At 40.5% G+C, this 27,331-nt stretch overlaps 1 protein-coding gene across 2 annotated transcripts in view; it reads left to right on the forward strand.

Annotated features, from left to right (window-relative positions):
• Positions 1–27,331, forward strand: part of BRF1 (BRF1 general transcription factor IIIB subunit) — a 170,540-nt gene that overhangs the window by 114,030 nt on the left and 29,179 nt on the right. For both annotated transcript variants that reach the window (XM_085061172.1, XM_085061171.1), the window contains exons 12-15: positions 8,440–8,501; positions 10,657–10,738; positions 10,837–10,892; positions 12,745–13,001. In XM_085061172.1, coding sequence (XP_084917298.1) covers positions 8,440–8,501; positions 10,657–10,738; positions 10,837–10,892; positions 12,745–13,001 — 457 coding nt within the window. The remainder of the gene's footprint in view (positions 1–8,439; positions 8,502–10,656; positions 10,739–10,836; positions 10,893–12,744; positions 13,002–27,331) is intronic.

Below are 27,331 nucleotides of genomic sequence, written 5' to 3' on the forward strand. Positions count from 1 at the left end.
CCACTAGATCAGGTTGTGTATGTTGTATATTCATATGGCTGTATACATTTAATTTTTTTTTCCTGGTGGGACAGAAATTGATTCACAATTAAAAAAGAAATTATAATAGTCCAAGCAAAATTCTAGGATTTGCTTTTCAGTTCTCTGTAGCCCTGAGCTCATAATTGTGTTTTACTTGGTGTGGGGGGTTACAGGAGTAGATTTATTCCTCAGTAAAAACATATGCCCTTCTGCTGGAGTGGCTGAGCTCTGGCCAGACAAGGATCCTGGGCTTGCAGGCACCGACAGCAGAGCATTTAGCGCCCACAGCAAGACCTGGCGAGCTGCAGAAATGATGCTTCAGCACTTAAACATTAAGCCAGCTGTTCCCTTTGCGGCTGGCTCGGGTGTAAAGTGCTCTTGCTGTTTAACATAGTGGTCTGGCAGTATGGGGAGAGTGAGCTGGAGTGGGATCTGAGCCTGGCTGCTTTTGCTGTCGGCTCTCCAGGGTGTTGGACTGGCCTCGCCCTCTGCCAGAGATAACGGCAGCACTCTGCCCTTGTGGGGTTTGGAGAGGGGAACTGATTGAGATGCTGATCAGTTCTTCTCCTTGGCCTCTCCCTTTATATAAACTGTTACTCTTGGATCCCCCTGCACAGATTTGAAAAAACGCAGAAAATACAGGCCAGAAGGCACCAAAAGGAACGAAGGCTGGGGGAAGGGAAAGGGGAGAAAAGATGCCAAGAACAGCATAAAAAGGCAAAAGGAGGAAAATACAGCAGGGAATTGGTGATCAGCTGGAAAAGCACAATAAGTAGGGGAAATCTATCTTTATAGTTTCCATTTTAAACAGTTTGAAGTCCATAACTGCTCAGATAGGAAGTGTTGAATGTATGAATGTAGGCTGAGGTGTGGGCGTGTGGAACCTTTGGCATTACTGGGTTCAGAAATCACGAGTTGGAGAAGACTTCTGTCTGTGCATGGGAGCTCTTGCCATTTCCAGGGTTTGGCACTGAAAAATTTAATTTGTGGTAGTTAGGTAGTGTGTTTCTGGGTGAGTATTGGTCAGTTTGATTATTGGTTAATGGTTCCATCAGCAAAAAATAACTCTTTTGATACTGTTCAGAGCAGCCATTCTCTGAGCACTCAGTCACAGCAGCAGGGTTGTGAGATCAGAAAAGAACGACAGGTTGCAACAAGTAGGTTGCATAAACCATGCTCTTTTCCACTGTTTTCCAAAGGTGGCGGGGGAACAGGAACGTTATTCCAGAAGAACATCTGCTTCTGGTTTTGAGGACAGTGTCAAGATGTTCTTCAGTTCAAAAGCCTAATTTTCAGCTGTATTTATTTTGGGAGGTTGAAAGGGTTTTTTTCTTAAGGGCTTTTTATACTGCTATGTAGTTCAATGAACATGAGCTTACCTTTTCAAAGAAAATTCTTCAGAAACAGAAAGGTTTTGTTTATTGCTGGACTGGTTTTGTATTACCTGCTTTAAAAAAAATACATCTTGCAGGGAGGATTTCTGGAAAGAATGGAGAGATTAACTGTTTCTCTGAAGCATGAAGTTTAAGTTAACAAGTTTTCATGTCTGTTAGACCAGTGGTATAACCTCTAACTGGATATAAAATATGAGGATGTGGTTTGGTTAGATCCTCCATGGACTGTGAGATGAAACAATAGCATTTGTTTCAGTACGGATGTGCTCTCAGGAAAGCAGCAGGGTTGGTGGTTAGGTGACTTTTTTTTTCCCAAAATCGAAATTTAATTTATAAAAAATATGTTCAGTATCTAATAAAAGTTCTGTGAGGGTGATTGACTGCAGGAAAAGCTTTTCTCATAATTTATTCCCATATATCATTAAGCACACAGATTTGAAATTCAGTTCCTGTGACGGGGTGATTGTTCTGTGACCACTGTAGGAAGGTGGCTGATGGGTGAAGGCTGGTGGGTGTCACTCAGCTGTGCAGGACAGACAGAGCACCTGGAGCTTGAGTCTCAGGGTGAGGAAATGGACACAGGTACTTAATAAAGATGAGTTTCTAGTTCTGCACTGCATTAAAGCCCAATGTTGTAGGAAAATCTAATGCCTACAGCAATGGGGATGAGCCTGATGCAGTGACTGCACACCAGCCAGGGCTGCTCCTGGCTGTTACTCTGCTTTGCTTGAGTAAATAGGGAAAGTCCTATTTCCAGTAGACAGGAGTGAGGAAATAGCTGATGAGCTTGTACATCCCTGCTTTTGTACAGGCTGACCTTGCACAGCTGCATTAACATAGTATGCAGCATTCCTTTTTTATTATTAAATTGTGCCTTTTCCCTCTTTGCCCTTCATTTGCACCATTTTGGGCTTTGCCTGTACACTTTCTACAGTCCAAGTGTGAGGAGCTGGCCAGTGGGCACTTGGCAGAGGCAGGGCTGTGTGTCCTGGCAGTGCTGGGCAGCTCGGCGCCGGCCGGCAGTGCTTCCCACCATCCCTGGTCGGCAGCAATGAACGTTTCTGGGAAGACGGGGCCTCGCTCTGGGTGGTGTGATGTGTTTGCTTTCTCTGAGGAACTAGCAGGCTGGAAACTTGGCTTTGGCTGGAGAGGACCCCTTAACCTTGCCTTGGCAGAAGGAAATAATAAAGTGACAGACTTCATTTATCTTTATGCTGTGTGCATGGCCTCGTGTGCTCCGTACGCCGTCAGACCTCAATCGTGGTGTTGATTTGGCACTCTGAAGGAGTGGGCTGTAATTTTCAAGGTGGCTCCAGGTACAATAAAATAAAAAACATTTTCTCTTAAATATGAGCATACATGTCATGTGTTTCGTGACCTTATTTTGTCAGCAAGTGCAATTAATTTTGCTCTGTCCTTACGTTTTGTTTTTGTGGAATACTTCTTCTATGACAGCACATGATTACTCTGCCGAAGGTGAGCGGGGGGAACTGGAGCCCTTGGCAGCTGCAGGCGGGATGCCGTGGGATGGGAGCATGGCAGGGCAGGCTGGGATTGCACAAACAGGTGCCTTACCTGGAGCAGTGGGGTTGGCAGCAGCTTAAAACAGCCAGGATTACCTCCCAGCCTGTTCCAGAGGAAGGCTCCTGCCTGTGTTAGTGAAACTCGCAGTGTTTTCTGCTCATGTTGCCCCACAGACTCTGCTCACACCTTGACGTGGGGTGTGTTTGTTTGCACACCCATCGATCCTTGTGCTTCATCCTATACTGCTGCTGCTGCTGCTGAAGCATTTTTGCATCCAATTCTCTTCCCTGCCTGGTCCCTACAGCATGATCACCACGCTCTGCCCGGTGCCGCTCCCCTCCTGGTTACCCACCCATAATGACTGTTCTCCTCACAGTCCTTTGCCTTCTCCTTTACCCCTCCCTTGGTAAATCAGTTATCTCCCCCTCCACATGGGTTCACGTCCCTTCTGATCAGCTAATCAATTATATCCTGGTGTGGTTGTGCAGTGCTTTTTCTGACGCTCAGCCACTGCCTTCCCTTCCCACTCATTGCAGCTCCCCAAAGTGGCACCAGCACTGCTCATCAATTTGTGGTGCTAAAGCATTTCTGCCCATTGGGTCCCTCCGATGGTCTGCAGGAGCTTTCTGTGGCTCCCATTGGATATAATCCCTCCCTGGAGAGCAGCAATCAATCCCACCGTTTCTGATGCCCCAGGCTCGGGTTGTTTGGCTTGTTCCTTAAGGATTTTTGTAGCTGAAAATGCATCTCCCAACTCTTTTCAGATTTTGTTGTGCACTAGCCCCAAAGTATTTAAATACTGGGAGTGCTTAGTGTCTGGTGTTGTGCTGAATAGGTGGAAGGGTTCTTTGTTTAAACTCTTTGACTGCTATGAAACGGTGTGATGAAGGGAGTATTTGCTGCATAGGACCAGAGCACCAAGTGCCTTCTATTATATCTGCTCCAGAGGATTTCCTGGGAAGTGTTCAGCCTCCATTTCTGTCTGTAAGGAAATCCTCTTATCTGGGCAAAGCAATAAATAGTGCTGCCTCCTGTAATAGAAACAGAAAAACACATTCTTCACGTGGCTGTTTTTAAAAATGTGGGGTTTTAACTATATCGGGTGGAACGATTCTTCTGTAATAAATCCCCATAATAGTGTGCTATGTATACATTTAACTAGCTGCACAGAAGCAGGGAGAGGGGGAGAGGGTGTGTTAAAAGAGGGTTTAGTGTGCATTTAGTAATGACAAGAACAGTAAATAATCCTACAGGTTTACAAACCTAATCCCCAGTGTCTGATTGTAGCCTTCATGTCTACTGGAATTGGTTGGAAAGACGTTAAAAGGCTGTAAAGGGAGGGCTTTGGGGAGACTTTTATTTTTAAATTTTTGGGGAGCTGGCTGGGTGAGTGATGGTTTTAAGTGGTGTGAATGTAGCTGATTCAGTACCTTGATGGAAAGCTCTAGAAGTGCCTGTCCTCCTCCACTTGATATGGTGGTGTTGGGTGAGGATGGAGTAGACTGGTCCTTGCTCTAAGCTCTTCCTGATCTTTTCATTTAACAACTGGATTTGGAGGGAAGGAGAGGATTGTTGTTGCTTTTAATGCCCAACTTATTTTTTGCTTGTGCCCTGCAGTAAAGTGGTTGTTTTTCTTAACAGAAGAAATCCATGATGTCTCAGAGCTGTGCCACGTGATGCTACTGCTTTTAAATAAGCTTTTAAGAGGCTGGACCAGATGTTGGACACATCTGTGTTTTTATTTTGTCGAACATTTCATTTCGACCCTTTTATTAAAAGAGAAAATGATAATTTAGAAATCGCTTTGTAAAGTTTAGCAGCTGGGAAGATCTTTCTGGTATATAAAATAGCAATGGGTTTGCTTTCCATGCCCTGCAGTGAGCCATGTAGCATCAAGCAGACAGATATTTGTGACTGGTATGGTCTACTCCTGTTGGAAACGATTGCCATGGAAATTTTCATGCCAAAATGGATGCGTTTTATTTTGAATTGGCATTCTGTAATGAAACATGTATTTTTTTCCTCAGTGAAAGCATTAAACTAGGGATTTGAAGGCACCTTCTCTTCTGAAAAAACCCTTTAATGAATGCCTATCGCCATGGCAGGAAAAAGGAAGATTTGCAGGCAGAGGGATATCCTGCAATTACTCCCTCTGCTGCTGTTATGGGGTCTAAGAAATGCTTATTACGTGTAACTTGCTTCTGGATTCTTCTCTGCAATTTAACAGTTGGAAAATGAGTTTTCTGTCCCTGTTGCTAATTGATCCAATGAGAAAAACTGGCACCTAATTCAGTAACAAGTTACATTTAAAATGACAAGCGAAATTGTTCATGGTGCCTGAAATTGCATCATTTTCAGTCTGGCATGTTAGGGCTGTATAAGAGAACAGGCACCTACTGTACTGTGGCATATTAAATTTTAAACCTCTGATCCAAAAATATAGCAGGGTATAGGAGGAGCAAGGTGTATAATGATGAAAAGCAGTGGCAGCTTGCTTTCAGTGGGATACTTTTTTTCCTAAGATGCTTTGGCAGTTTTTACAACAATAAATATTGGGATCAATTTTATGTAGAGTTGAGCAGTGAGTTGAGTATGTCCATCACCACTTCCAAGTTTTGGTTTTCTAACCTATTATTTTCAGAGCTTACTATTGATTTTCAAGTTTGGTTCTCTTTTTCTTTGTCCCTAATTCCAGGCCTGTGTGGACAGTGGACAGTTTAGTTTATATGGTAAAATGAATATGGAAGAAAAAGAAATTCTTTATTCATGCAGGTAAACCAAATCGAAAATTGGTTTTTTTTCCCCAAAAAACCTGAGGAAGCAAAAAGTAGATAATAGGGGGAGGCCATCCCCTCTTCTGTCCTACAGCTTGATGGTTAAAGTCTTACCCAGGATATGGGAGACACAGTTTGAGTCTCATTTTTGCACAAACTCCTTCCAACCTAGGAATCAGTTTATTCTGGTCTGGGCTCCCCTTGCATTCTGCTGTTGAGCTGTTTTATTTTATGTAGTGCAACATTTCTTGGACCCAGCTGGACCATCTCCTGGGAAGTCGTCTCAGACAGTATTTACTCTTTTCCTTGATGAAAATTCAGCCATTTTGCTCACTGGAAGTTTTTCTCTCAGTTCTAGCAGAAGAGATGTGCAGTACTATCTTGCAGAATATCCTGCACTCCCTGGGTGATTGCTCTCCACGCTTAGAATGAGTTTGCTGTGCTAAAAAAATTGCAGTCAGTTGCATTAAAAAGGCAGCAAACCACTGGGATGTATGTTGTCACCTTGCCTTTCCTCTCCATCCTCAAGCCAGGGAGGGCTTGGCCATGTCCTGGGGCTGCATCCCTGCCCGGCTGGTAGCAGAGTCCCTGCATGAGGAGCTGCTGGCACTGGTGCAGAAAGTTCTGTTCTTATTGCACTATACAGAGATCAGACCAGAGGAAAAGCATATATACTGATCAATTATGTAGTTATTATAAAACCTTTTGCACTTCTAAAGTATTTTGGAGAAAAAAGGTTGTAAAGTAAATCTGGTGCCTGGGACTAATGTGCAATTAATTTGTAAATGTAACAATGGTGAGAAATGTTCTTTAAAGCCTTTTTGGTCAAATTAGCACCAAATTATCTGTGTTGGTAAAGCTGATACTACATTTATGAGACAATCTCACAAAAAATCAAAGCATAGTGTTACAAAGGGCTGGAGCACCTCTGCTGTGAAGAAGAGCTGAGAAAACTGGAATTGTTCAGCCTGGAGAAGAGAAGCCTTTGGGGTGACCCATCTCCAGCCTTTTGGTACTTTAATGAGCTACAAGAGAGCTGGAGTGACAGGGCAATGGGGAATGGCTTTAAACTGATAGAAGGTTTAGATTGGGTATTAAAAAGAAACTCTTTATTGTGAATGTGGTGAGACTCTGGAATATGTTTCCTGGAGAAGCTGTGGATGTCCCATTCCTGGAAGTGTTCAAAGCCATGTTGGATGGGGCTTGGAGCAACCTGGTCTGGTGGAAGGTGTCCCTGCCCATGGTAGGGAGTTGGAACTGGATGGTCTTTAAGGTCCCTTCCAACCCAAACCATGCTATGATTCTATGCTCTTCCTTGTGACAGGACATTTTTTGGGGGTTAAAACCCATGTTGCTTGTGACTTGGGACGTAAAGCGTAAAAGTTTCTGTTGGTTGTTTAAGGTGGGTTTTGAAAAGACATTTGTAAGTGCTTGGTGGCTGATACCAGGGACTGTCTGTTGAGTTGAGCAGCCAGACCCTTTGCACCACCTCAGAAAACTCAGCCTTTATTCCTAATCAGGTATTTTGGTTGGATTCCCAGCCCTGTGATTTCATGTACTTCAGGCAACTGGTTTAAACCTCTGACTTTTGCCACGCAGATCATTGTTTTATCTTCTGGGATAGAATATTTTCTGGGAATGCTCATGATTCCAAGCTTTGTGTGACTTTACCATTTGGTTGCCATAACCTGCCATTGGATCCAAGAGCTCCTCCTGGCATCACCCTCTGCTGGTCCAGCAATGTTGAGGAGCATCAGGCTGGGGAATCAAACCATTCAAAGATCTTGGTTTGTGGGGAGGCACATCCCCAGTACTGGGGAGTGGGAACTGTGAAGATGCCAAGCTGTTCTGCACCATTTTGGTTTTAATTTGCTGTTGCAGATAGTTGAAACTTAATTTGTTTATATTTTTCTGCAAGTGAACTGGTTAGATCATCTCTTGTTTGATCTTTATTAGATGTAATGGAGATGACCAAGAAGATTGCTTCATTTGCTAGCATAAGTCTTTGTTAAATAATTTGTTTTCTTCTCTACCTGGACTACATTAATAGTGTATTACTATAGTTCTTTAATGTGATGTGGAAAATCGGGTTTTGCAGCTGTACGCTGTGCCAGTCTCAAATTAAGCCCCAGTTCTGTGCTGTTACGCTTTTTAATGGACGGAATATTAAAAAATTTGTTTTCAGAAGTCTTAATAACTACCAAACTAGCAAAATTGTAGTGAAATTGTAATTACAGAAAGTCAAGAAGAAAGCCATGGTGTGACTGTCAGCAGTGGTCTCTGCTCCTTCCCTGAAAACAGAAAATATTTTCTAAGTCATAACTTAGAGATAAATTACTGACCTATGTACTCTGACAGAGAAATTTTTGCTATGGTGAAAGAAAAGTGGTCATCTTTTTAAAATGGTTTCCCCAGCTTCCTGCTGAGCATTTGTGGCTGTAAATTAAAATGGGTGAAAAAAAGGCAACTGGAGGTCTCTGGCAGATTTTTAGTACTGATGAAGACTGTGCTGATTCCTAAATTTTAAATTAATCCAATATGGTGAATTTGTGTGCATGAAGTTCTGTATTGAAAATACTCAGCAACACATTAAACCTCTCAGATGAAAGTGGAAGGATGCAAATCTCTGAAGGACAGTCCTGAAGTGTTACATTACTGCAGAACTTAAGTTGCAATAGATTTTGAACAAATGTATGGTTGATTAAAATGTGGGTTTTTTTCTGTAGGTGAGAATACAGGAGATGGTGAATTAGATCTGAGTGGAATCGATGACAGTGAAATAGATCGGGTAAGGTGCTCTGTTATCCCAGGTGTCTTTTATCCTAGTTGTCTGGATATCTGAGAAAGACAAAATGGTTTTTATCTGGTTTATCCTCTCTGTGCAACTGCCTCTTCTCTCTGATCTATAGAGAGGTTTGAGCAATTTCAGTAATCTGAAATCTAAACTAATGCTCATGCAAACCTGTGAATTTGGTGTTCCAAATATATATATATATATATATATATATATATATATATATTTATGAGGCTGCTGCTGCTGCTTGCTTTTAACATGCTGGAATAATTATGTTTTAGAATGTCTTTTATTCCAAAAGAGAACTTTGAAAAGTTTGGTGGAGCTCTGAATTCATTATTTAATTAAGATAGATTCAACATAGGAGGCTGCCATGGAAACCAAACTGTAAAACCAGCATGTGCAGCTCCTATGTACTTCCAAAGATTTCTGTAATGTTTTCTGGACTTATTTTTATTTGTGTGGCAGCAAAACCACCCTTTATCATACAGGCTGAGCAGGACAGACACATAGCTGTGGAAAAGGGCTTGTTGGAGGCCACAGGGCTGGTCAGTGCTTAGACATGTGACAGTCCAGCTCTCTGAGCCTGCTGCCCTCTCCAGCTGCCATGCTGGTTTGCAAAATTATTTATACAGATAATGCCAGTGCTAAAAACCCATTTTGGGGTACAGAATCACTGAGACTGATGAGGTTGCACAAGAATTACTGATCTCCAAAATGCAGCTGTGAGGTGGGATTTGCTGGACTGGGTCTCACCATCCAAGTGGACATGGAATGGGGGGAGCAGAAAGATTGAGGTTTTTCACCATAGCCAGTGCATAATTTAAACAATCACAGGGGAAGAACAAGCACATTTTCTGCTCTTCCTAGGCTCTGTGATGAGGTCAATAACTCTGCTTTTATGACTTCATGTTCATTTCTGGGGCAATAGACTGTAATATTGTAAGCCCAAGATTATGAAATCTGTGAAAGCCTAAGAGGGATGAATAACTGAGCTAGGGAAAAGTGGGTTTTACTATTATGGCCCACTTTTAATAGAGGTAGATGAAAGAGCAGAAATACTGGTCTGATAAACCAGGACTTGTGCAGCTGTTCTCTTGCCTGCTTTGCCCACGGAGGAAGGACTCCTCCCTGAATTAACTTAATTTGTTTGGAGTTATTTTTCTTGTGAAATCCTAGATGTACATCTTCGGAGAAAATCGTGAATGCTCAGGCCCAAAAGATGGAGAAACCTCAGATTGCTTTTCTTGCACTTAAACATAGTTTTACAAGTCTTGGGTGCACTGTTTAAAATTAAAGTGTCTTTTTCATGATGGACGACCTAATTTGTCTTCTCCATTCTGCAGTTCTTCAGTCTCAAACAGCATCATCTGTAGAGAACTTTAATTTCATGGATAGCTGTGTGAAATACTGGGTCAATTTTTACATTTAAGTAATTTACAATTAAGTAATTGCTACCTGTCTATTTATTTCTGTGATTCATCTGAATAGTCCTAGCTGTATTTTACATCTCTATTCCCGCTAAAGATGTTACTGAGACTAGGTGGAGTTAACTGCAAAAAGTCTAGGTGTGGTTACTGAACCCAGCTCTCTGAAATCTAGAGGACTAAAGCTCCAGCAATCTGAGCTGGTTTCCTTCACACAGATGTGGCCATTGAACTAATAATCTCAGTAACTCTGTGTAAAGCTTCGCAGAAACCTACCCAGAAGACACATGTTTTTGTTTTGGTCGCACAGGGCAATGGTTTCCATCCTGTTTTGAATTACAGACCACCATCAACACACAGAATTACTTGCAGACAAGCACGTTGTCATGATAAACTCTTGTATCATCTGAAAAAGATCATAAACCCAGGATAATTTTTGGTTAATTACAGACTGTGTACAATCAGTCCTGGATGGTTTTTGGTCACTCCATCATAGTTTGGAAACCAAGCACTGTTTTTTGAAAACAGGTTGTTGCTTGTGCCAGCTTCAGATGTTCATAGAAATGCTTTCTGATTGTCTTATATCACTCATGTTTTCTTCTATTTTAATATGTTTTTAAAAACTGAATATGGATTCACCTTGCCAGTGTTTTTTCAGTTTGGTTTTGCTCTTTGATTTTCAATTTGATTTCTGAAAGTAGATGATTTGTTTTCTCTTCTAGTATATACTTAATGAAACAGAAGCTCAGATAAAAGCAGAGCTGTGGATGAAAGAAAATGCAGATTATTTGAAGGAACAAAAAGGTAAGTATGTAGGACTGAAATTCTGCTTTTGGCTGGTGTTGCTGAAATATGCAGTTTTGTGTAATCTTCATGCTGGTTACCCTTTTGTCATCTTTCAGAAAAGGAAGCAAGAATAGCAAAAGAGAAAGAACTTGGGATTTATAAGGAACACAAGGTATTAAACTGTGTGTTAATTGTGTCTGTTTCAAAATGTCCTGGAAATTCATTATATCTGCTGCTCAGCTCCATGTAGTATGCTTATGTATGGGCATAATGGTACAGGTCACCACTAAAGGAGCAAAAGCTACTGAACATTTAGCTGTTACTGAATTTCAAGGCTATATTTTTTTTTAGGTGGTGAGTAAAACACTTTCTTGCCCAAACTTTTATTTTAAATTGCTATTATGAGAAAATTCTGTGCATGTCAAAGTCAGAGCTAGCTCTTTGCATTTATGATTGCTGTTCTAATTGCTTGCTTATTAAAATACAGGTTTTAAGACATGTCTGATTTTTTTTTTTAACGTGTGCATGGGGAATTTGTTTGTACTTGCCATAACTTCAGTGGCTTTCTTTGCTCTTACAATAATGATTTCTTTATGAAGAACTGAACAGATCCTTGTTACAGTCACTTGAAGAGGTATTTTGTTCTACCTTTCATAAAGAATGCGACAGTTATGTTAACAAATGGCATGTCCTGTCTCCATGTTTAGCACTCTAAAGCAGCCTAATTGGCCATATATTCACGATTTACAGCATTAGTATTTTGTGTAATTGAGCAAGTGACAAGTCAAATCTTCCACATGCAACTAAAAGCCATGTTAGTTTTTTAGTGTGTATATCCTCTATCTTTTTTCCCGGCTAATGCGAAAGGCAGAGTTTCCTGCTTCCCTTAGGTATTTCAACAATAAAAACAAAACCAGACAATGAAACACTGTTTTATACTTCAGAGTTTCTCATTCATCCTGCTCTCATGCAGACGTGGCAGTCTACCAGCAATTTTCAAAATTGTATAACTCGTTGGCACTGCCAAGTAGCCCAAACACCCACTTTTTTGTTCGGACAACACAGGAGTTTTTCTCTAACCCTTTATTGTTTCTGACAGCTCGAGTAGAACTTGATTAATATGGTGCTTTTCAATTTCAAGGTAGCACTTGACCCATGTAGGTAAACAGAGGGGCTATTATCCATTAAAAAATAAATCTCCTGCAGAGCGTGGTGTTAAAACCTTACTCTGAAAAGGAAAATGCCAAATGAGAAACAGAGATTCTGGGTTGGTTTTTTCTTTCATACCTACCCAAGCATGGGACATGGCTGGAAATGCTCTCTGGTGTCACTCCTGGTTGCCTGGCTCTGCACAGCATCAGCCCCCGGGGCTGGGCTGGGGAAAGGCAGTGCAGGTGACGTGGCTGCAGTGCTCCTGTGCCTGCAGCCTCCTGCTTCCAGTCCCTCTGCTTCCCAGCTGATGCCAGGCCATGCTTGGGGAGCTGCTGCTCCAGCTCTTGGCCTTTTTCAGCACGGAGGAGGAGTTGAGGAGAGGCTTTCCCACGCTGCTTTCAGCCTTGATATAAAACACAGTTGCAGTTCCGATGTGGAGTTGTCAGTGCTTTGGGGAGTCGTGACCCAGCTTCACTCTCACTTGAAAGGCAATTTTAGCAGGGGAAGTTCTTGAATTCCGTGCTGAGTGATGCTATGAGGTCCCTCTAACAGGAGTTCACTCCCCCTTTTTTTTTTCACTTGTTAAATATGGCCCATCCTTCTTCTCTGGCAGCCTTACAGATATTGAGTAAAGAATTTCTAATAAACTCCCTGGGCATTTGGCAAAAAAAGAAACACACATCTCTTGGGAGAAAAGAGACCCTTCGATCCCATTGAGTGGCAGGAGATGGAGCACTGGCTTAGCCTGGGCACATCACCTGCATTCCCCACATCAGCAGCACCTGAGCCAGGACTGCTGCCCTCCAGCTTGCCCCTCTGCTTCATGGAAACTTTGTTTGTATCTACATCACTAATTTTATATTTTAATTAAGCCAAAGAAATCTGCAAAGAAGCGGGAGCCAATTCAAGCCAGCACAGCAGGAGAGGCAATTGAAAAGATGTTAGAACAGAAGAAAATCTCAAGTAAAATTAATTATAATGTGCTAAGGGACCTGAACAGCAAAGGAAGTAACACACCAAAGAAAGAGGATGACAGCACTGATGACAGCACCAACACCAAGAAGCTGTCAAGAAGAAAATCTATTGCCAGTAGGAGTATAGCCAACCCTGTAAACAGTGTGGGAAAAAGGTACTGCAATTGTTCATTTATATCTCTGTCTGTGAGACTGTCTATGTATCTTTCTGAGCCAGACAATGTAGGGACCGAAACATTCGTTTGAGGCTAAAATAATGTCGGGGCTCTGTTTTTATTTATTTTGCCTGCAGTGTCGTGGCAACACCTTATTTATAGTTCATGTTTCAGAGGTCTGCTTGGGTGTGAGTTAATCATCCTGAAGCCAAAAAACCCAGGAAATCAATGGAAATTCATAAATGAGAACCTTTCAGTCAGGGACACCTTTTCTTCATAAAATCCTGACATTTTCTGTCCTTCCTTTAAGTTGTCTGTATGAGCTGACGCGACACTACACATTCGAAAGCTTTGCCTTTTTGCTTGATTTGAAAACTATCATTCCCATCTGTTTTGACAGCTAGCTGCTTTGATTAGCTTTTATTTTAGTTTTATTCCAAACTTTTGTTGTTAATTGATGACACAAATACAAAGCTTTACAGTAAATACGCTTGTCGGTTTTCTGGTTTACATTTGAAAATGTTTTATAGTGTGATGAAAGCTCCTGTTTTAATGAGTGAAATACTCAACTTGCTGGGCAGATTTGTAGTGTGCTGTAAAATGTATAAGGAGATTGATGTGTCCAATCTGCAATATTCAACTATTTTATCTGTCTTCAGTTTATGAAGTCACGTTGGATCATCATTTGAATCATTTTGATGTATAGTAGTTTCTTATTTAGATGGTATTTATTTATTTAATGCCTATTTATTTATTTACTGCCAGAATTACAGGCCAAATGCCGCAAGGAAATGTTGGTATTTAATTCTGAAATACAAAATGATGTCTTCTCACTGTAGTTCAGATTTAGGCATGTGTTGCAACTGGGTAAAGGACCAGGGAGGGCAGAAGAACAGCCACCCACAAGGTGTGAGAAAACATCTGTTTGACAAAAAGAAAAGGATACATGGGATGCCTAAAAACATGATGCTGGGAAGGATAGTAAGTGCAAATCTCTTAGAAGCTGAGCAAAATAAGGATGGCAAAACCTAACCCCTTATTTTAAATTCATTTGACAGTGAGACCAGAGGCATGGGCTTCAGTTTGGGCTGAGAAGTCAAATGCCAAAGTCACTGGCCCCACTGTCACCAGATACAGGTTTTACAGTATATCAGATGTATTTTCTCGTTTATTCTGTATTTTTGGCTCCATCCTTGTTCAACTTCTCATTCTCAGTATCAAAAGCTTTGGCTTCCAGCTGTTGACTCACCAGGGATTTTAGTCTCCTCTTATAAGTTTCGCACAAGTTTCCCACTAGTAAAGGACAGGGAAGATGCATTGAGGATTAATTTAAAAGTATTTAGCTTATGCTTTATTTGCAGTTAACAGCTACTAATGAGTCATATTTCTGGTATTTCTAGTAAAGCAGGACCAATTCAGTTGTCTGAAGGGCAGTTCTGGGTGGGAAGCAGGGGCTGGGCAGGATCCTGGTTGCATTTCAGAGCTCAGCAGTCACATCCATGCTCAAGCTGCTTCGCCACATCCCAGCCTTGTCACTTCTGAGGTTTGCAGAAACATTGGGCCCTTGGAACTCCTGTTGAAGTCAGCATGTTAAACTCTTAACAGGTGTTAAACTCTTTGGAAAATCATGCCATAAATATTTAATTTAACAGTGGTGCAACTTGAAAAGGTTTCTAAATAAATACAAATCAGTATTTTCCAAAAGCAGCTAATAAAACGTGTTTATTTTTCCTCTTGAGAGCCTAAAGTACGTCCTTAAGATGCATAACAGAGTTTCCTGATGATGATTAGCAGATCTTGGATACAATGAATTTTGCAGCAGAACACTTCAGAGGAGGTTGAGGATACATGCAGATAAGTGAGCTAAGAAGGTTGTGCGCTCCTGAAGTAGGCAGTGCTCTTGCTTAAATATTATCAAGGACTTGGCAAACATTAGTTGGGCTTTTTTTTTTCCTTATAATTAAAGATTTATGACATACTTTAGATTTTTTTAAAATGCCATGCCTTTTAAATGGCATGCATAAATTTCTGTGTTCTGCATTGTTCTTATATGCCTTGCATTCATCGCCTTTGTTCAGCATTGTTCCTCTGAGAGGTGAATGGCTAAATACTTTCCCAGGGATACAAAAATCATGATAATTTATATGCAATTAATAATAATAAAAACCCCGAACATTGCTCATTAGAAAATGCATGAAGCACCTAATGTGTCTTTTTCCAGGAAGCATTTGCAGAAGTGGTATGCTTTGGTTTGGGTTGGAAGGACCTTAAAGATCATCTATTGTTTTGGCTTGTAGTGATTTACAGTCCTGCGCGTTTATCTTTATGTATCTTAAATATTTAGTAAGCTGCATCTGACTGCTGTAGCACCATGAATAACCAGGTTCTGATCCAGTCCTTGAGTTCATTGGACTTGCAGTCAGATTTTAATGAGCTATTCCTTTAGTCTTGATCCCAATTAGAAGGTGCCAGTACAGGGAGTACCAAGTTACAGGATAGGAAATGAATACTCATTCTTGGTGATTAAAGCAGCACTCCTGTAATGGTATAAAAATGGATAGTGGATTTTTTATAGATAAAGATAAATATCTTTCTTGCTTTCCTTTTGCAAGACATTTTACTTAACACACCAGATTTGGACACATGATGCAGCCAGGTTTGTCATGTGTCTTAGAAATCATCTTCATATACAGTATGAAGCACTCTAGAAATAGGAAGTTGATCTTCATTTCCATCTTTCTAATTGCCTCTTGCTCTAAAATAGTCTGTGCTGTTATTTCCACACAGAGGATTTCAGATTATTCCTAAAAAAATGGTTACCCCAACCAGACAGGGTGCAATCTCTGGGTAGTTTTTCTTTTTTTGGTATCACATGAAGTAGCTGTTAGACTGTTAATCAGTTAAAATGCTGGAAAAGCTTTTGTTTCCTGGTGTGATAATGATACGCAAATTTTACAGTCTTGTAAAAAGTTGTTGATTTGGATGAAATTTATAAAGAGCTGGAATGCTAGGCAGGTCCCAGGAGTATGCTTAAACTGGATAGTCTTTCAGTTGGTGGCCCTTTTATTAGAGCTTTGTTGATACTATAATCACTTAATGGTTACTTGGATTTCAAAGGCAATATAGTTTTATCTACATCTTATTTTACAAAAAACCCTGATTTTGAAATCTCAGAAATGTTTGGTAATTTCTGCAATTTTGGGAAGAAGGCACTTTCAAAGAATTCTTCCAAAGATCATGCAGTTTCTCCTTTTTAGGTGGGTAGGTATTATGTACATCAGTATTTTCAGAAGCAAACTGAGGTTTTGAACAGGTTTCTTTACTGTGAACTTTTTGAGCTTCAGAACAAGCTGTGCCTTCCTCAGACACATCTCCCAGAATTGTACTGGGGGCTTTTCTTATTTCATCTGTCAAGATGGTAGAAGACTGGTAATGACAATGTAAGTAATTTTGGGAAATGTTATGTTGCGTAAATGTATTTCATTCCATTTCTTATTGCATTTTTGTTCCAGTGGGTATCACGAGGCAAAAGCCTTTTCATTCCCAGTGTGTTGGAGATGTGGCACAGTGCATGTTACCATAATAGATGTTGCAGCTCTAATTTCAATTACTAGTTGCACAGTTTATCTTCACTAATGTCTTCTGTGCATATGAAACATAAGAATAATATGTTGAACTCCAAGAAAAGAACAACTGCTGCTTCAAGCTCCTTAAAATCTGAACTCCAGTTAGAGCTGAGCCGTGCACTGAAGCACTTCAAGTTCAATAAATAGGGTTTTTAGGACTGGAAGCACTTGGTTAGAAGCTTAATAATTTATTTTATATTTACTTGAGCTGAATTTTGCAACATTACATGTAAAGTGGAATGTGTTGTACCAAGAAAATGTGGGAACAAGAAAGCTTTCAAGTGACTACTTTTAAAAAATTTTAAGCCTATTTCTTGCTATGTGCTTGAAATTGGTAATGATATCAGAAAAGACAGAATCTATTATCAGGGGAGTAAATGTGTCAGGTTAATCTCCTGAAGAATTTGCCTTGGAAGAAATGAAGCAGGACTGTGAAGCACAGTGGAATCTGTTGTAATGAAACAAGGTTGTTCTGAATGGAACCATATGAATATATAATAGCAAACCAAATCATGCCTGCTATGAGTATGACAAAACCCCTTGGTAGTGATCTCAGATCTGATTAGATTTGAAAGTTCACCTCCAAATTCTCTCATGGTCTCACCTGTATTTGCTGACTATCCATTTTGCCAGTACAGCTTGGTGCATGGCTCCACCTGTACTTTGGAGCCATGGGATTTGGGTATTGGGAATTGTGCCCTTTCAATACCAGGGACTTATTCTGGTGCTCAAATTCCTGCTTCAGGATGCAGATTTTCAGTTAGCATCTGCTCCAGCTACATTTTTGTTGAGTTTTCAATGGGTGTCACAACTCCAGAAAAATCCTCTTTATTAGGGAGAATGTATGTGATGCTTTTCTACAGCCTAGCATTCAACATCTTGTTTACCCTGATCAATTGCTTGGTGCTTTCTTGGCTCTAATTGGAATCATATTTCCCTGGAGAGTAGAATACAGGCAGAAGCCTAATTTTGATGCTTTGGAGGAACTTGCAATGCCACACTGCCAAGAGAGCCTGGGGAAATAATGAGAAGCCCTCAGCTGGCTCCCTTTAGTTTATGGGGAAGAGTTTACATCTTTCTGGTGTCCAGGGTGGGATTATTGCTCCATGAGGCTGGGAGCTCTAAACTCACCTGCAAGTCTGAATGCTGCCCAGAGAACATTCCCATCCCTGGAAGTGTTCAAGGCCAGGTTGGATAGGACTTTGAACAACCTGGACTGGTGAAAGATGTCCCTTGGGCTGGACTAGATGACCTTTGAAAGGCCCTTCCAAGCCAAACTATTCTATGATTCCATGATTCTAGGAATGCTTGTTCTACATTGGCCTTGGCTTGTAATTTAGTTTAATAAAACCAAAGGAAACAGGTTTTTCGATGTCCAATATTTTTAGTTTGTTCTACATTATGAGACTGGTGTCTGTGGAGGGGAGGAGCATCAGCTCATGTTTTCCAAATGACTTAGGTCAATCCAAAACAGCATGAAACAGAGTTTGGCTTGAATAATCCAAGGAGTTCCTGGGTGTCTTAAAAGCTTTTTTTTTGTTAGATCCAGGTGATTACAAAGGCTAGACCACTTGTGATTCACTGTGTCAAGAAGAGAGCTGTTGGTTCAGAGCCTTCTTTATTAGGAAAAATGACATTGCAGTAGCAGTTTCAATGTTTGGGATTGGGTATCTTGAAAGCTCCTTGTCTGCAGCTGGTGCAGTGGAGTCTGCTGGGCTGGTGGATGTCTGCAGCCAGTCCTACAGGTTGGCAATTGGTGATGAAACAGAGCTTCTGAAGGGGGACAGATCCCCATGTTTGGTGGATATGAAGCTTTTGAGAGTCTTTTCCTGCTGGCTTTGGTGGTCATTCTCTCTAAAATTGGCCCTTTCAGATGAGCTCTTAATATGCTTTAATTTTCCACCATATATTTTTGTTTTTCAGAATTGCCTTCAGCTCTTTGTTTAATTTACTTTTGATACCCTGTTTTTCTCTCTCTGCTTTGAATTCTGTTACAGGGTTTGGAATTCGTATATATTTACACAAAGTGAGATATTAAATTTTATTTCTATTTTTGTGCTGCTTTAGGCTCTCTTTTTATATGTGACTAAAGGGGTAGCAGTGATTTCCCACCTGGAATAAAATTCCTTACAGAAGATGCTGAGAGTCCTTACTGAGATGTTAGTTAGGAGTTTATTCTGTAACTTCCCTTATTATTTGGTATTTTTGGTGTGTCTTCTGGGAGCAGTCTCTTGTTGGCTGTAGGATTCAGACTAGACTGTGATTCCTGGGTATGAATGTACATGTGGTGGGAGCGTGTGGAGTCAGCTTTTGGTTTGAATATTGTGTACATGGTGAATAAATTCTCCAACCACTTGGACATAACTGTTTTCTTATGTGATCTGCGCTTTGAGAGTTTCTTTGGAGTGTAATTTTGTGTGTGTTTCTGCTTTGCTGTGGTATATAATCATTTAAATCAAAGGTTAATCAAAATGATTACTCATTTTGAACAGGAAAACGGTGACATTTGATAAGTACCTCCACTTTAAATAAATCTTACCAGTATTTTCCAGTCTTGTAACTTTTAGAGGGACAAGCTTATCCAAATCATGTTTAGTATTTTATTTACAAAAAGCTAAGCCAAGAAAAAAAATGAATTCAAGGCTTCCAAGGTTCTGCTTTTTAAGTCATGCATCTCCTTATTAAAGTTAGCTGTTCGGGGGAGAGCCTCCCGAATGACCTTGAAAGGAGCTGACACTTGGTTTGCTCGTTCACAGTTGATTTGAGGAGTAGATCTGCTAAAGCCTTAGTGTTGTAACCTGGCTGATGCTGCGGGTTTCTGCTGTTCCCGTGAGCTGAGAAGCATTTTGTAATAAAGAGATAAATCAGGGGCGGGAACGGGAGAGAAATGGATCTGACCCAACATGTTTTAAAAGGAGTGTGTGTGGTTTTAATGGCTGAACGCTGAAATGTGATGACCAGCAGTCTTTCCTTCTTCAGTGAGGACACAGGAGGAAAAAGGCATCTCCTGTGTGTAACACCATGCAGAGTTGAGCAAATGCCACTGAGAGACTGGGGAGGCAAGAACCAGCCTGGGGTCCAGGCAATAATGCAGAATGTTATCACTTTACCCTGAAATTAATTTCTGTTGACACTGAGCTAGGACAGAAAGATGGGAAAAGAATATTTTTGTCTTTAAAAAAATCCCCAAAACAAAACCAAAAAATACCCCAACCAAACAAAATGAAGCACAAAACCTCCCAAATGTTTCCCAAACCTGTCCTTACAGAAGCTGTCGGGTGCTTGTCAGGAATTGATGTTTATTCTGATTGCTCAGGCTATTTTGCAGATCAATTCCCCTGACACAATAACATTTTTATTTCACATCTCTCAGGCGCAGTACCTCTGAAAATACAGCTGCATTAAACTCTGAAACATGTATGGCTAGCCTTTCACGTGGCTGTGCTCTGCACCATTGGGAAGGGAGCTCCCGTCCAGCCATTGCCTGGCACAACTTGTGTCCCCAGCCTGCTGCTGGCAGTCATTCCCTGCTCATTTCAGCAGCAATTCCAGCATCTCTGAACCTTTTTGTTGTGTTCCGTAGGGTGAGGTAACCAAAAACCTCATTCCTTCACCCCTTAGTTCTTTCTTTCCTTCTGCAGGAGGTGAATCATTTCCCCCTTTCGTGCCTGTTGTACCAGTGAGTCAAGAGAAACTAACTTAAAGATTTTCTAGCTTGTTATATTAGTAAAATGGAGTATTCTTGCTAAAAATCCCAGTTTGGGATTCATTAGTTTCTGAATACTGGAATAAAATGCCAGAATTTCAGTATGGCAATTAACCCACCTGTATCCTCACTCTGTAAAATACACTTGAACAAAAATAGCTTGATGATAGGGGAAATAATGTAAGGAAGCCTCCTTGATTTGACCTGTACCAACTTATTTAAGTTCAGTGATGCTGCAAATAATCCTGAGTTGTACATCATTCATTAAGGGCTTTCAAATTTTATAGTACAGACTTTTAATGCTGTCAGAATTTGGTTTAGTGTAAGGATAAGGGAGCATTGTCTGCTGGGACTGCAGAGGAGTGTTCCTGAGCTGTCATTTACTGAGACTTATGAGAACTTTTGAGAAATATACATATATAAATCCTTCAAGACTGGGTGAGGACACATCTAGACTTGTGTGAGCATTTCAGCAATAACAAGAATCTGCCAAATCCAGTGCATGGTTCCATTTACCCCAAATTATTAGAATGCCTTCAATTTAAAACTAAAAAGGCATTGATCCGGCTCGACCTTGTGGCCCAGACCCAGGTCAAGTCTCCTTATTTTTACAGCAGCCTTTTTGTTTGTTTAATATAAATTGGATATTGCTTTTCTGCCTCTATTGCTTTTCTGCCTCCCACTCAAGAAAATCATCTCCTGGTCAGATTCCGGGGGAGGGCAGCTGGGCAGCACAAAAATGCAGAGGGGTTTTTGGTGACTGCCTGAACTAATTTCATCTTGCATTTTAAAACCAAATAGGAGCGATTTCAGCCCAGAAGATAATTTTGTGTGACAGTTGGATTGCGAGCGCCTTGTTTATCTATGTTCTCATTTTCAGGTTGGTCATAAGAAAAGACTCTGCTAGCTTTTTTCTTCCAAATTACACTCAGTGGGTTCTAATGGGAGACAATATAAATATGTATGTGCAGTCTCTTGAACTTTATAGTGTGTTAGCAAAAATAGTTATGTGTGGTGAGGGGGTGAGGAGAGTGGGAAGAAACAAAAAAATTGGAAGTGTTATGTGTCTTGTTATCAAACCCTGGAGTTGCACGTCCTGTGGCTGAAAGGGCTTCTGCACTGTGAAATGCTTGTTCTCAGTCTTTTTTTTTTCTTTTTTTTTCATGGGTGGAAAATGGATGGTTTCTGAATTGATTTTTCTTTGACCCTTTTTCCAGCAGGGTCTGCTTGTTGATCTTTACAATGTGTGTCTGCTCATTTTTCTGTTTTAAACCACGGGAAGTGTATGTCTGATGTGTTTAGATGTGCCAGTGAAGTTGAGTCTTCAGCAAGTATTTGTAAAATGTGGAAGGGAAAGGAGCCAACCACACAAAAAGTTAACTTTCCCTCGCTGCAGTATGGCATACATTGTTTTACCAACACTGATACCCAAGCTAGGGCAACATCACACAAACAACCTTCTTGTTCTTTGCTGTGTGCAGGCATTTCCAGATGGGATGGCTGGCAGCCACTCTGTGGTTAGGAGTGCAGTTCTTTCACCATGGCTGGGTAAAGGATTGGAAAGTTGCTGCAGTTTGTTGCAAAACTTGAAGTACTATTTGCTCACGTAATATTTAACTGCATCCACATAATTAGTTTTAAATCAGCCAGTGTGCTGTAACTTAGTCATTTATGTAAGTGCTGTTCCATTACCCAGTGATGCTGCTGGTGCACTCGCTGAGTTCAATTTTACCTTGCTGCAGTTGTTGCTAAATATAGGATGAAACATTCAGAGATAACTTCTAAATGTGGTCGTGGAAGATATATGCAGCAAATTTAACTTTTTCTTCTGTTGTTGAATTTCCAATTTATTGTGAGTCAGAAATCTCTGCCCAGCATTTTCCCCTTCCTCCAGTGCAACAAGACCATAGATTGAACAAACCCATTGCTGTGTTTAGGATGTTCAGAACCGAGGACACTTCGTGAGCTGATCTAGAGCAGCTCATCTCCTTCTTCTGTCTCATACAGGCCCCTTCCTTGTGACCTGCAAAGTATGATTGGAGGAAACCACTAACTTTTACATGTATTGTGGTCTTCCCCCAAGTTTTGCCCATGAATAGAAGACTTGTGCTGCCCCAGAGGTCAGATGGGAAGGGACAGAGTAGAGTACAGCGTGCATGGACCTCAGGACCTGCCGTCCATCTGCAGTGGAGAACCTCTGGCCCTGAGCTCTGTTCCCAGGCATTGCTTGGCTCAATAGCTGTCAAAACCCAGACAATTTAAAGTATACAGCGAGGTTATAACAGCCCACAGCATGACATGGTGAGATAGATTTTAAATCTTTATTTATACTCAGAGTTGAGTGTAACCTTCCTGCTGAATTGGAGCACTGGAAGATGTTGGACATGGAGAGTATTCTCAGGCCACATGCAGAATAGAAGTGTCAGACATGTATTCAGTAGTCTGTCATCTCTTTATTCTGAAGTGGCTTTAGATGTGGTATTTATGTGAAAGAAATATATCCTGTTACAGCATAGTGTTCTTTTAAGAAGTTATCAACATCTTTAATCTGAGTGGTTTGAGATATTTAATCTGAAGTATGAAGGACATGCATACAGATTTGGAAGTGGAATGAAGTGGCTGGCATATTTATTTTGTAAGGTTATCTTTGCCTGTCTACAGGGGTAACATAGTAGTTTTAAGAGAAAAATGGCTTTGCACACTTCTGCACGGATTTTATCACGGAGCAATAAAGAAACAAAATAATTTGGAATCCTAACTAAAGCTGTTGCTGAAGTTGAGTGAGATAATCATCAGATTAAAGCTGTAGTTGAATCAATCAGTCATCTTATGAATTAATAACTGAGATGAAAGTCAACAATGAATCAAATTATTAGATGAAGAGAAGCAGGACAGAAATCAAGGTAGTTTAAAACATGGCAGCAAGTTATTACAAGGCAGTGTCCCTTGCTGCCTTGTTCCTGGAGGCAGAGGGGGGACCATCCAGTCTGGGCTTTAATAAGTCAATGTAAGGGTTAATTCTGTGCCTGAAGGAGCCACTTAATTGAAGGTGGTTTAGAAGCTTGTTCTTTTTCCTGCCAAATAAACTGTGTGCAAGTAATATTGGCTTAAAGTTTGATATGCAAATATAGCACGTCTTTGACATGTTTGCCCTTTATTCATAACTATTGAAATATTACAGGAAAAAATGATGGGAGCAGAGCAGCAGAAAGGTGAACTCCTTTGTGTGGATTGTTTGTGGAACAAGGTGGGTAGGAGAGCAGCTGGGGTTGCTCATATCTCTGATGGTGCCCACTGTGAGCTTCCTCTGGGTGTTCCCATGTCAGGCTGTACCTTCTGAGCTTCCTCCTCTACCTCTGGATTGTGTCCAGGAGAATTAGGGTCATCAGTGGCTCTCAGTGGTGTGGCAGTGCAAAAAAATTGCTGCTTGCCAACATGTTCATTTGTTGTCCCACTTCTAAAACCTTCTAAAGGCAGTGGTGAGTTAAGAGCTTTCTTTGCCTACAACCTGGTCCAGTCCAAATGTGATTTCGACCTCTGGGAAATCTGGAATATAAAAAATTATTGGGCTTTACTATCAGATTACATGTAACTTATTTTTCAAGTCAGAACATAAATACTCCAAAAGTACAAGAGAGAAACTTGCTGAGAAAGCTTTAGGCTCATCATGGGAAAAGTCCAGAGTATATATACCTTAAATTCCCATAAATCCCTGTAGGAATAGAGCTACTTTTTATCCATGCTTTCTTATTTTCACTTTCCTGTTATTTCTTGAAATATTCTTGTTTCTTTTCAGGAGCAAAGCATTGGGGTAATGAAAGAGTTTAGTTTAACTGGATTTCATACATGGAACTTTCATGGCTCAGATAGACTGTGTCATACATTTCATGAAAATAAACCTAATACCATACCAATTCAGCAACTCTGAAAGCATGTGATGACAATACTTATTTCTGTTCTATTAAAGAAAAAAAGGAGGGAGGGAGGGAGGGAAGGGAAGCCATGAAGGGCAGAAAGACAAAGAAAGGGCTAATTAAGGATTTAGAGCCACTGGGGTTTGGGGGGGTTTGCAGCCAGTGAACTGAGTCGAATGTAAAGTGTGGTGTGTGTGTGTAAGCCGTAAGGAATCCTAAATTCTGTATAATGCAAAATAGCTTCATAGCAAATGACTGAGTAACTCGAGAGGTCTTGGATGGGATGGAAAGGTTTCTGTAAAAATAAACCTCATCTCGCTGACCTTTGCCGACCCCTGGCTGCCTCTCTCTTAATCTAACCTGAAGAGATTAGAAAAACTCCAAACATCAAAAGGGGCTGTAGACACTATTGTCTCCCAGAGCCCCATTGTGCTGAGGAGTGATTTCTCAGGAAGCAGCAGCCTGCTCTTGCTCTGGAGCCTTCCCCCGCTGGCACCAACAATGCAGCCCTGCCTGTGGGTCAGGCTGGCCATCCTTGGAAAAACAACCCACCACTCTTGACATGATGGATGGGAAACCTGACTCCAGGATTCATTTGCCCAAACTTGTTTGGAAGATTTGCTGTGTTTACTGAGCCAATATTTTTCAGGTGCTTCCTGTGTTTTATCCAGGAGTGGGTAAATAACTTATTCTGTTCAGTGGCAGAAAATACGAATGTAATTACATCATATCAAAAGTTTGCCTTTCAACATAGTAATCCTCAGAGTCTAGGTTTTTGTATTTATATATATATATATATACACACACACATATATATACACACATACACAAGTGTTACAGAAAAAAATTCTTTAAATAGCTGTTGGAGGAAAATGCAGGTTTCATGCATGTATTTCTATCTCATGGGGAGCATTGACAACATTTCTGAGATTAGGTGGTTACTAGGCTGTAGTTTTCTCTTAGCTTTGGGTCACAATTTAAAATTACTCCTTAAAGCTTAAGGAAGTCTTAAATTAGGAAGCAGTAGGAAATCCTGAGATCCAAGGCATTGAGTGGGCTTGCTGTATAGTATATATTCATCATCTTGTTGCTACTTCAGTAGCTCTCAGGTATTAAATACAGTGTTATATTAACTTTCTGGTGAAGTCCAGACACTAGAAAAGTCGAGTTTATGGTTCAGCATTTGCTGATAGGATTTGCAACTGAGGGAAGTCCAGACTTCAGATGGTTTTTGCAGAGTGCTTGTGAGAGGCCAACCACAGGAACAGATGCATTTTTGTCTAAATTACTTTCCCTCTCTTTTCAATTTCAGTATCTGCTGATTTCATTTTAAACCCCATTTTAAAGCAAATGAAATAGCTAAGGCTTTTTCTAGCACAGTAATCAAGACCTTTAATACCCTACCTCTCTAAAGACCACAGTTTTTAGAGCTGATGTTTGTGGTGCTGTTGCCTGTGCTGGGCAGGGTGTTGGCATATGCTGTGGGAGACATAGTGGAGCAGAGGCGACCCATTTCAGGCTCTACTTCCAAGTAATTTTAAAAGTTGATGAAGATTTTCAGGCTTTTATTGGAAGACTTATCTTTTCCTAAAGCACTCTGAGCAGCAGAGCTCCTCTCGCCTGTGTGCTCTGCTCCACATCACTGCTCCAGAGATATCTGGCCAGTTTCCAGTTTAAATTCACTTAATCGGGTAAATTTGAAATGATTTAAACACTCTCAATTTATCACCATAACCAAAGGGTCGAAGCCAGGAGCTGTAGAAGCACTGATATTTAAGAGAATTTTTGAAGAGGAATTTAGACGTAGCTGCTTTTAAAATGTCATTAAGATGAGATAAAGAATGCTTTAGGTAAGTGATTCCAATCTCCCAAATTTTCTGTTAATGGATCACCTGAAGATTTGCTGTACTGTGACATACCTGTGCTTGGAGTTTGTCCCCCTGACCTTGGTGGACTTTGGTTCACACTCTCCAATGTGAAATGTTGTGTATTTTGGTAGGTATGGTATATTTTTGTATATATGTGGTATATTTTTGTATGTATGCAGTAGATTTTGGTATGTATGTGGTGTATTTTGGTATGTATATGGGGTATTTTTGTATGTATACAGTGTATTTATTTTTGGTGTGTATACAGGCACCACACAAAATAGTAAGGCTCTGTCCCTAAAAAGGCAGATCCTGACTGAATGGATGTGCTCAGGCATTGTGCATGCTTTTGGGACAAAACGGTGAAACAATCGACTTAAAAACATCTGTATTTTTGCCAGTTTATGCTACAGCTTTCTCAGATAAGTTACTACAGATGCTGTCTATTTTATTTCTGCAAATATTTTCCTTTCCTCTTTTGTGAGACTCTTTAGGATGGACATCACCCTTGTGTTTAATGATCTTTCCTCAGCTTCTACCAAGTATTTATCAAATGTTACTTATTGTCTTTCTGTCCAACTTAGGCTCCTAAGCATGGTTTTGACTGCAGTTCTCTCAAAATTTAGAAAAAAACCCTTTCATTTCGCATGAAGAGGGAAAATAGCCGTGTTTTTCTTTTCCTTAGAACTTAAAAGGCACAAAAGATACTAAATAGGAAAATGGAGAAAAATAATTCAGAAACAGTGAAAGGAGCTCACTGATTAAACTGTAGGGAACATTCACGTGTCTTCCCTTTTGGTCTCATGAGAATCAATACTATGAGACTAATCTATGATGCTGGAGCAGTCTATAATAACTCTAACATATTATCTTTCAGAGTGTTATTACTGGAATAAAAATTGTTGGGTTTAAATTTTGAAGATATCAGGATACTTATCCTGGCATTCATTATTTCGTAAAATGGATCCCCAGTGTTCTCTGTGTGCAGACACAGTTCAATATTCTTTCAAAATTATACTGAGGGATGATCATGCTGTTCCATGGTCCTGTCCAGCACAGTTACTCTTGGATGGGGATGTAAAAAAAAAAAACAAACAAGAAACCCAAGCAAAATGTGACTGCTTCATTTCTGCTGCTCGTCATTGCAAAGATGTCATCTCTCAGTTGGATGATGAAGGGAAGGCAAAGGAGTGTCTGTGTTAGTCTGATTTTTCCC

This window comes from Lichenostomus cassidix, chromosome 5, assembly GCF_008360975.1.
Source record: "Lichenostomus cassidix isolate B80296 chromosome 5, HeHo_3.0, whole genome shotgun sequence".
Classification (NCBI taxonomy): Eukaryota; Metazoa; Chordata; class Aves; order Passeriformes; family Meliphagidae; genus Lichenostomus; species Lichenostomus cassidix.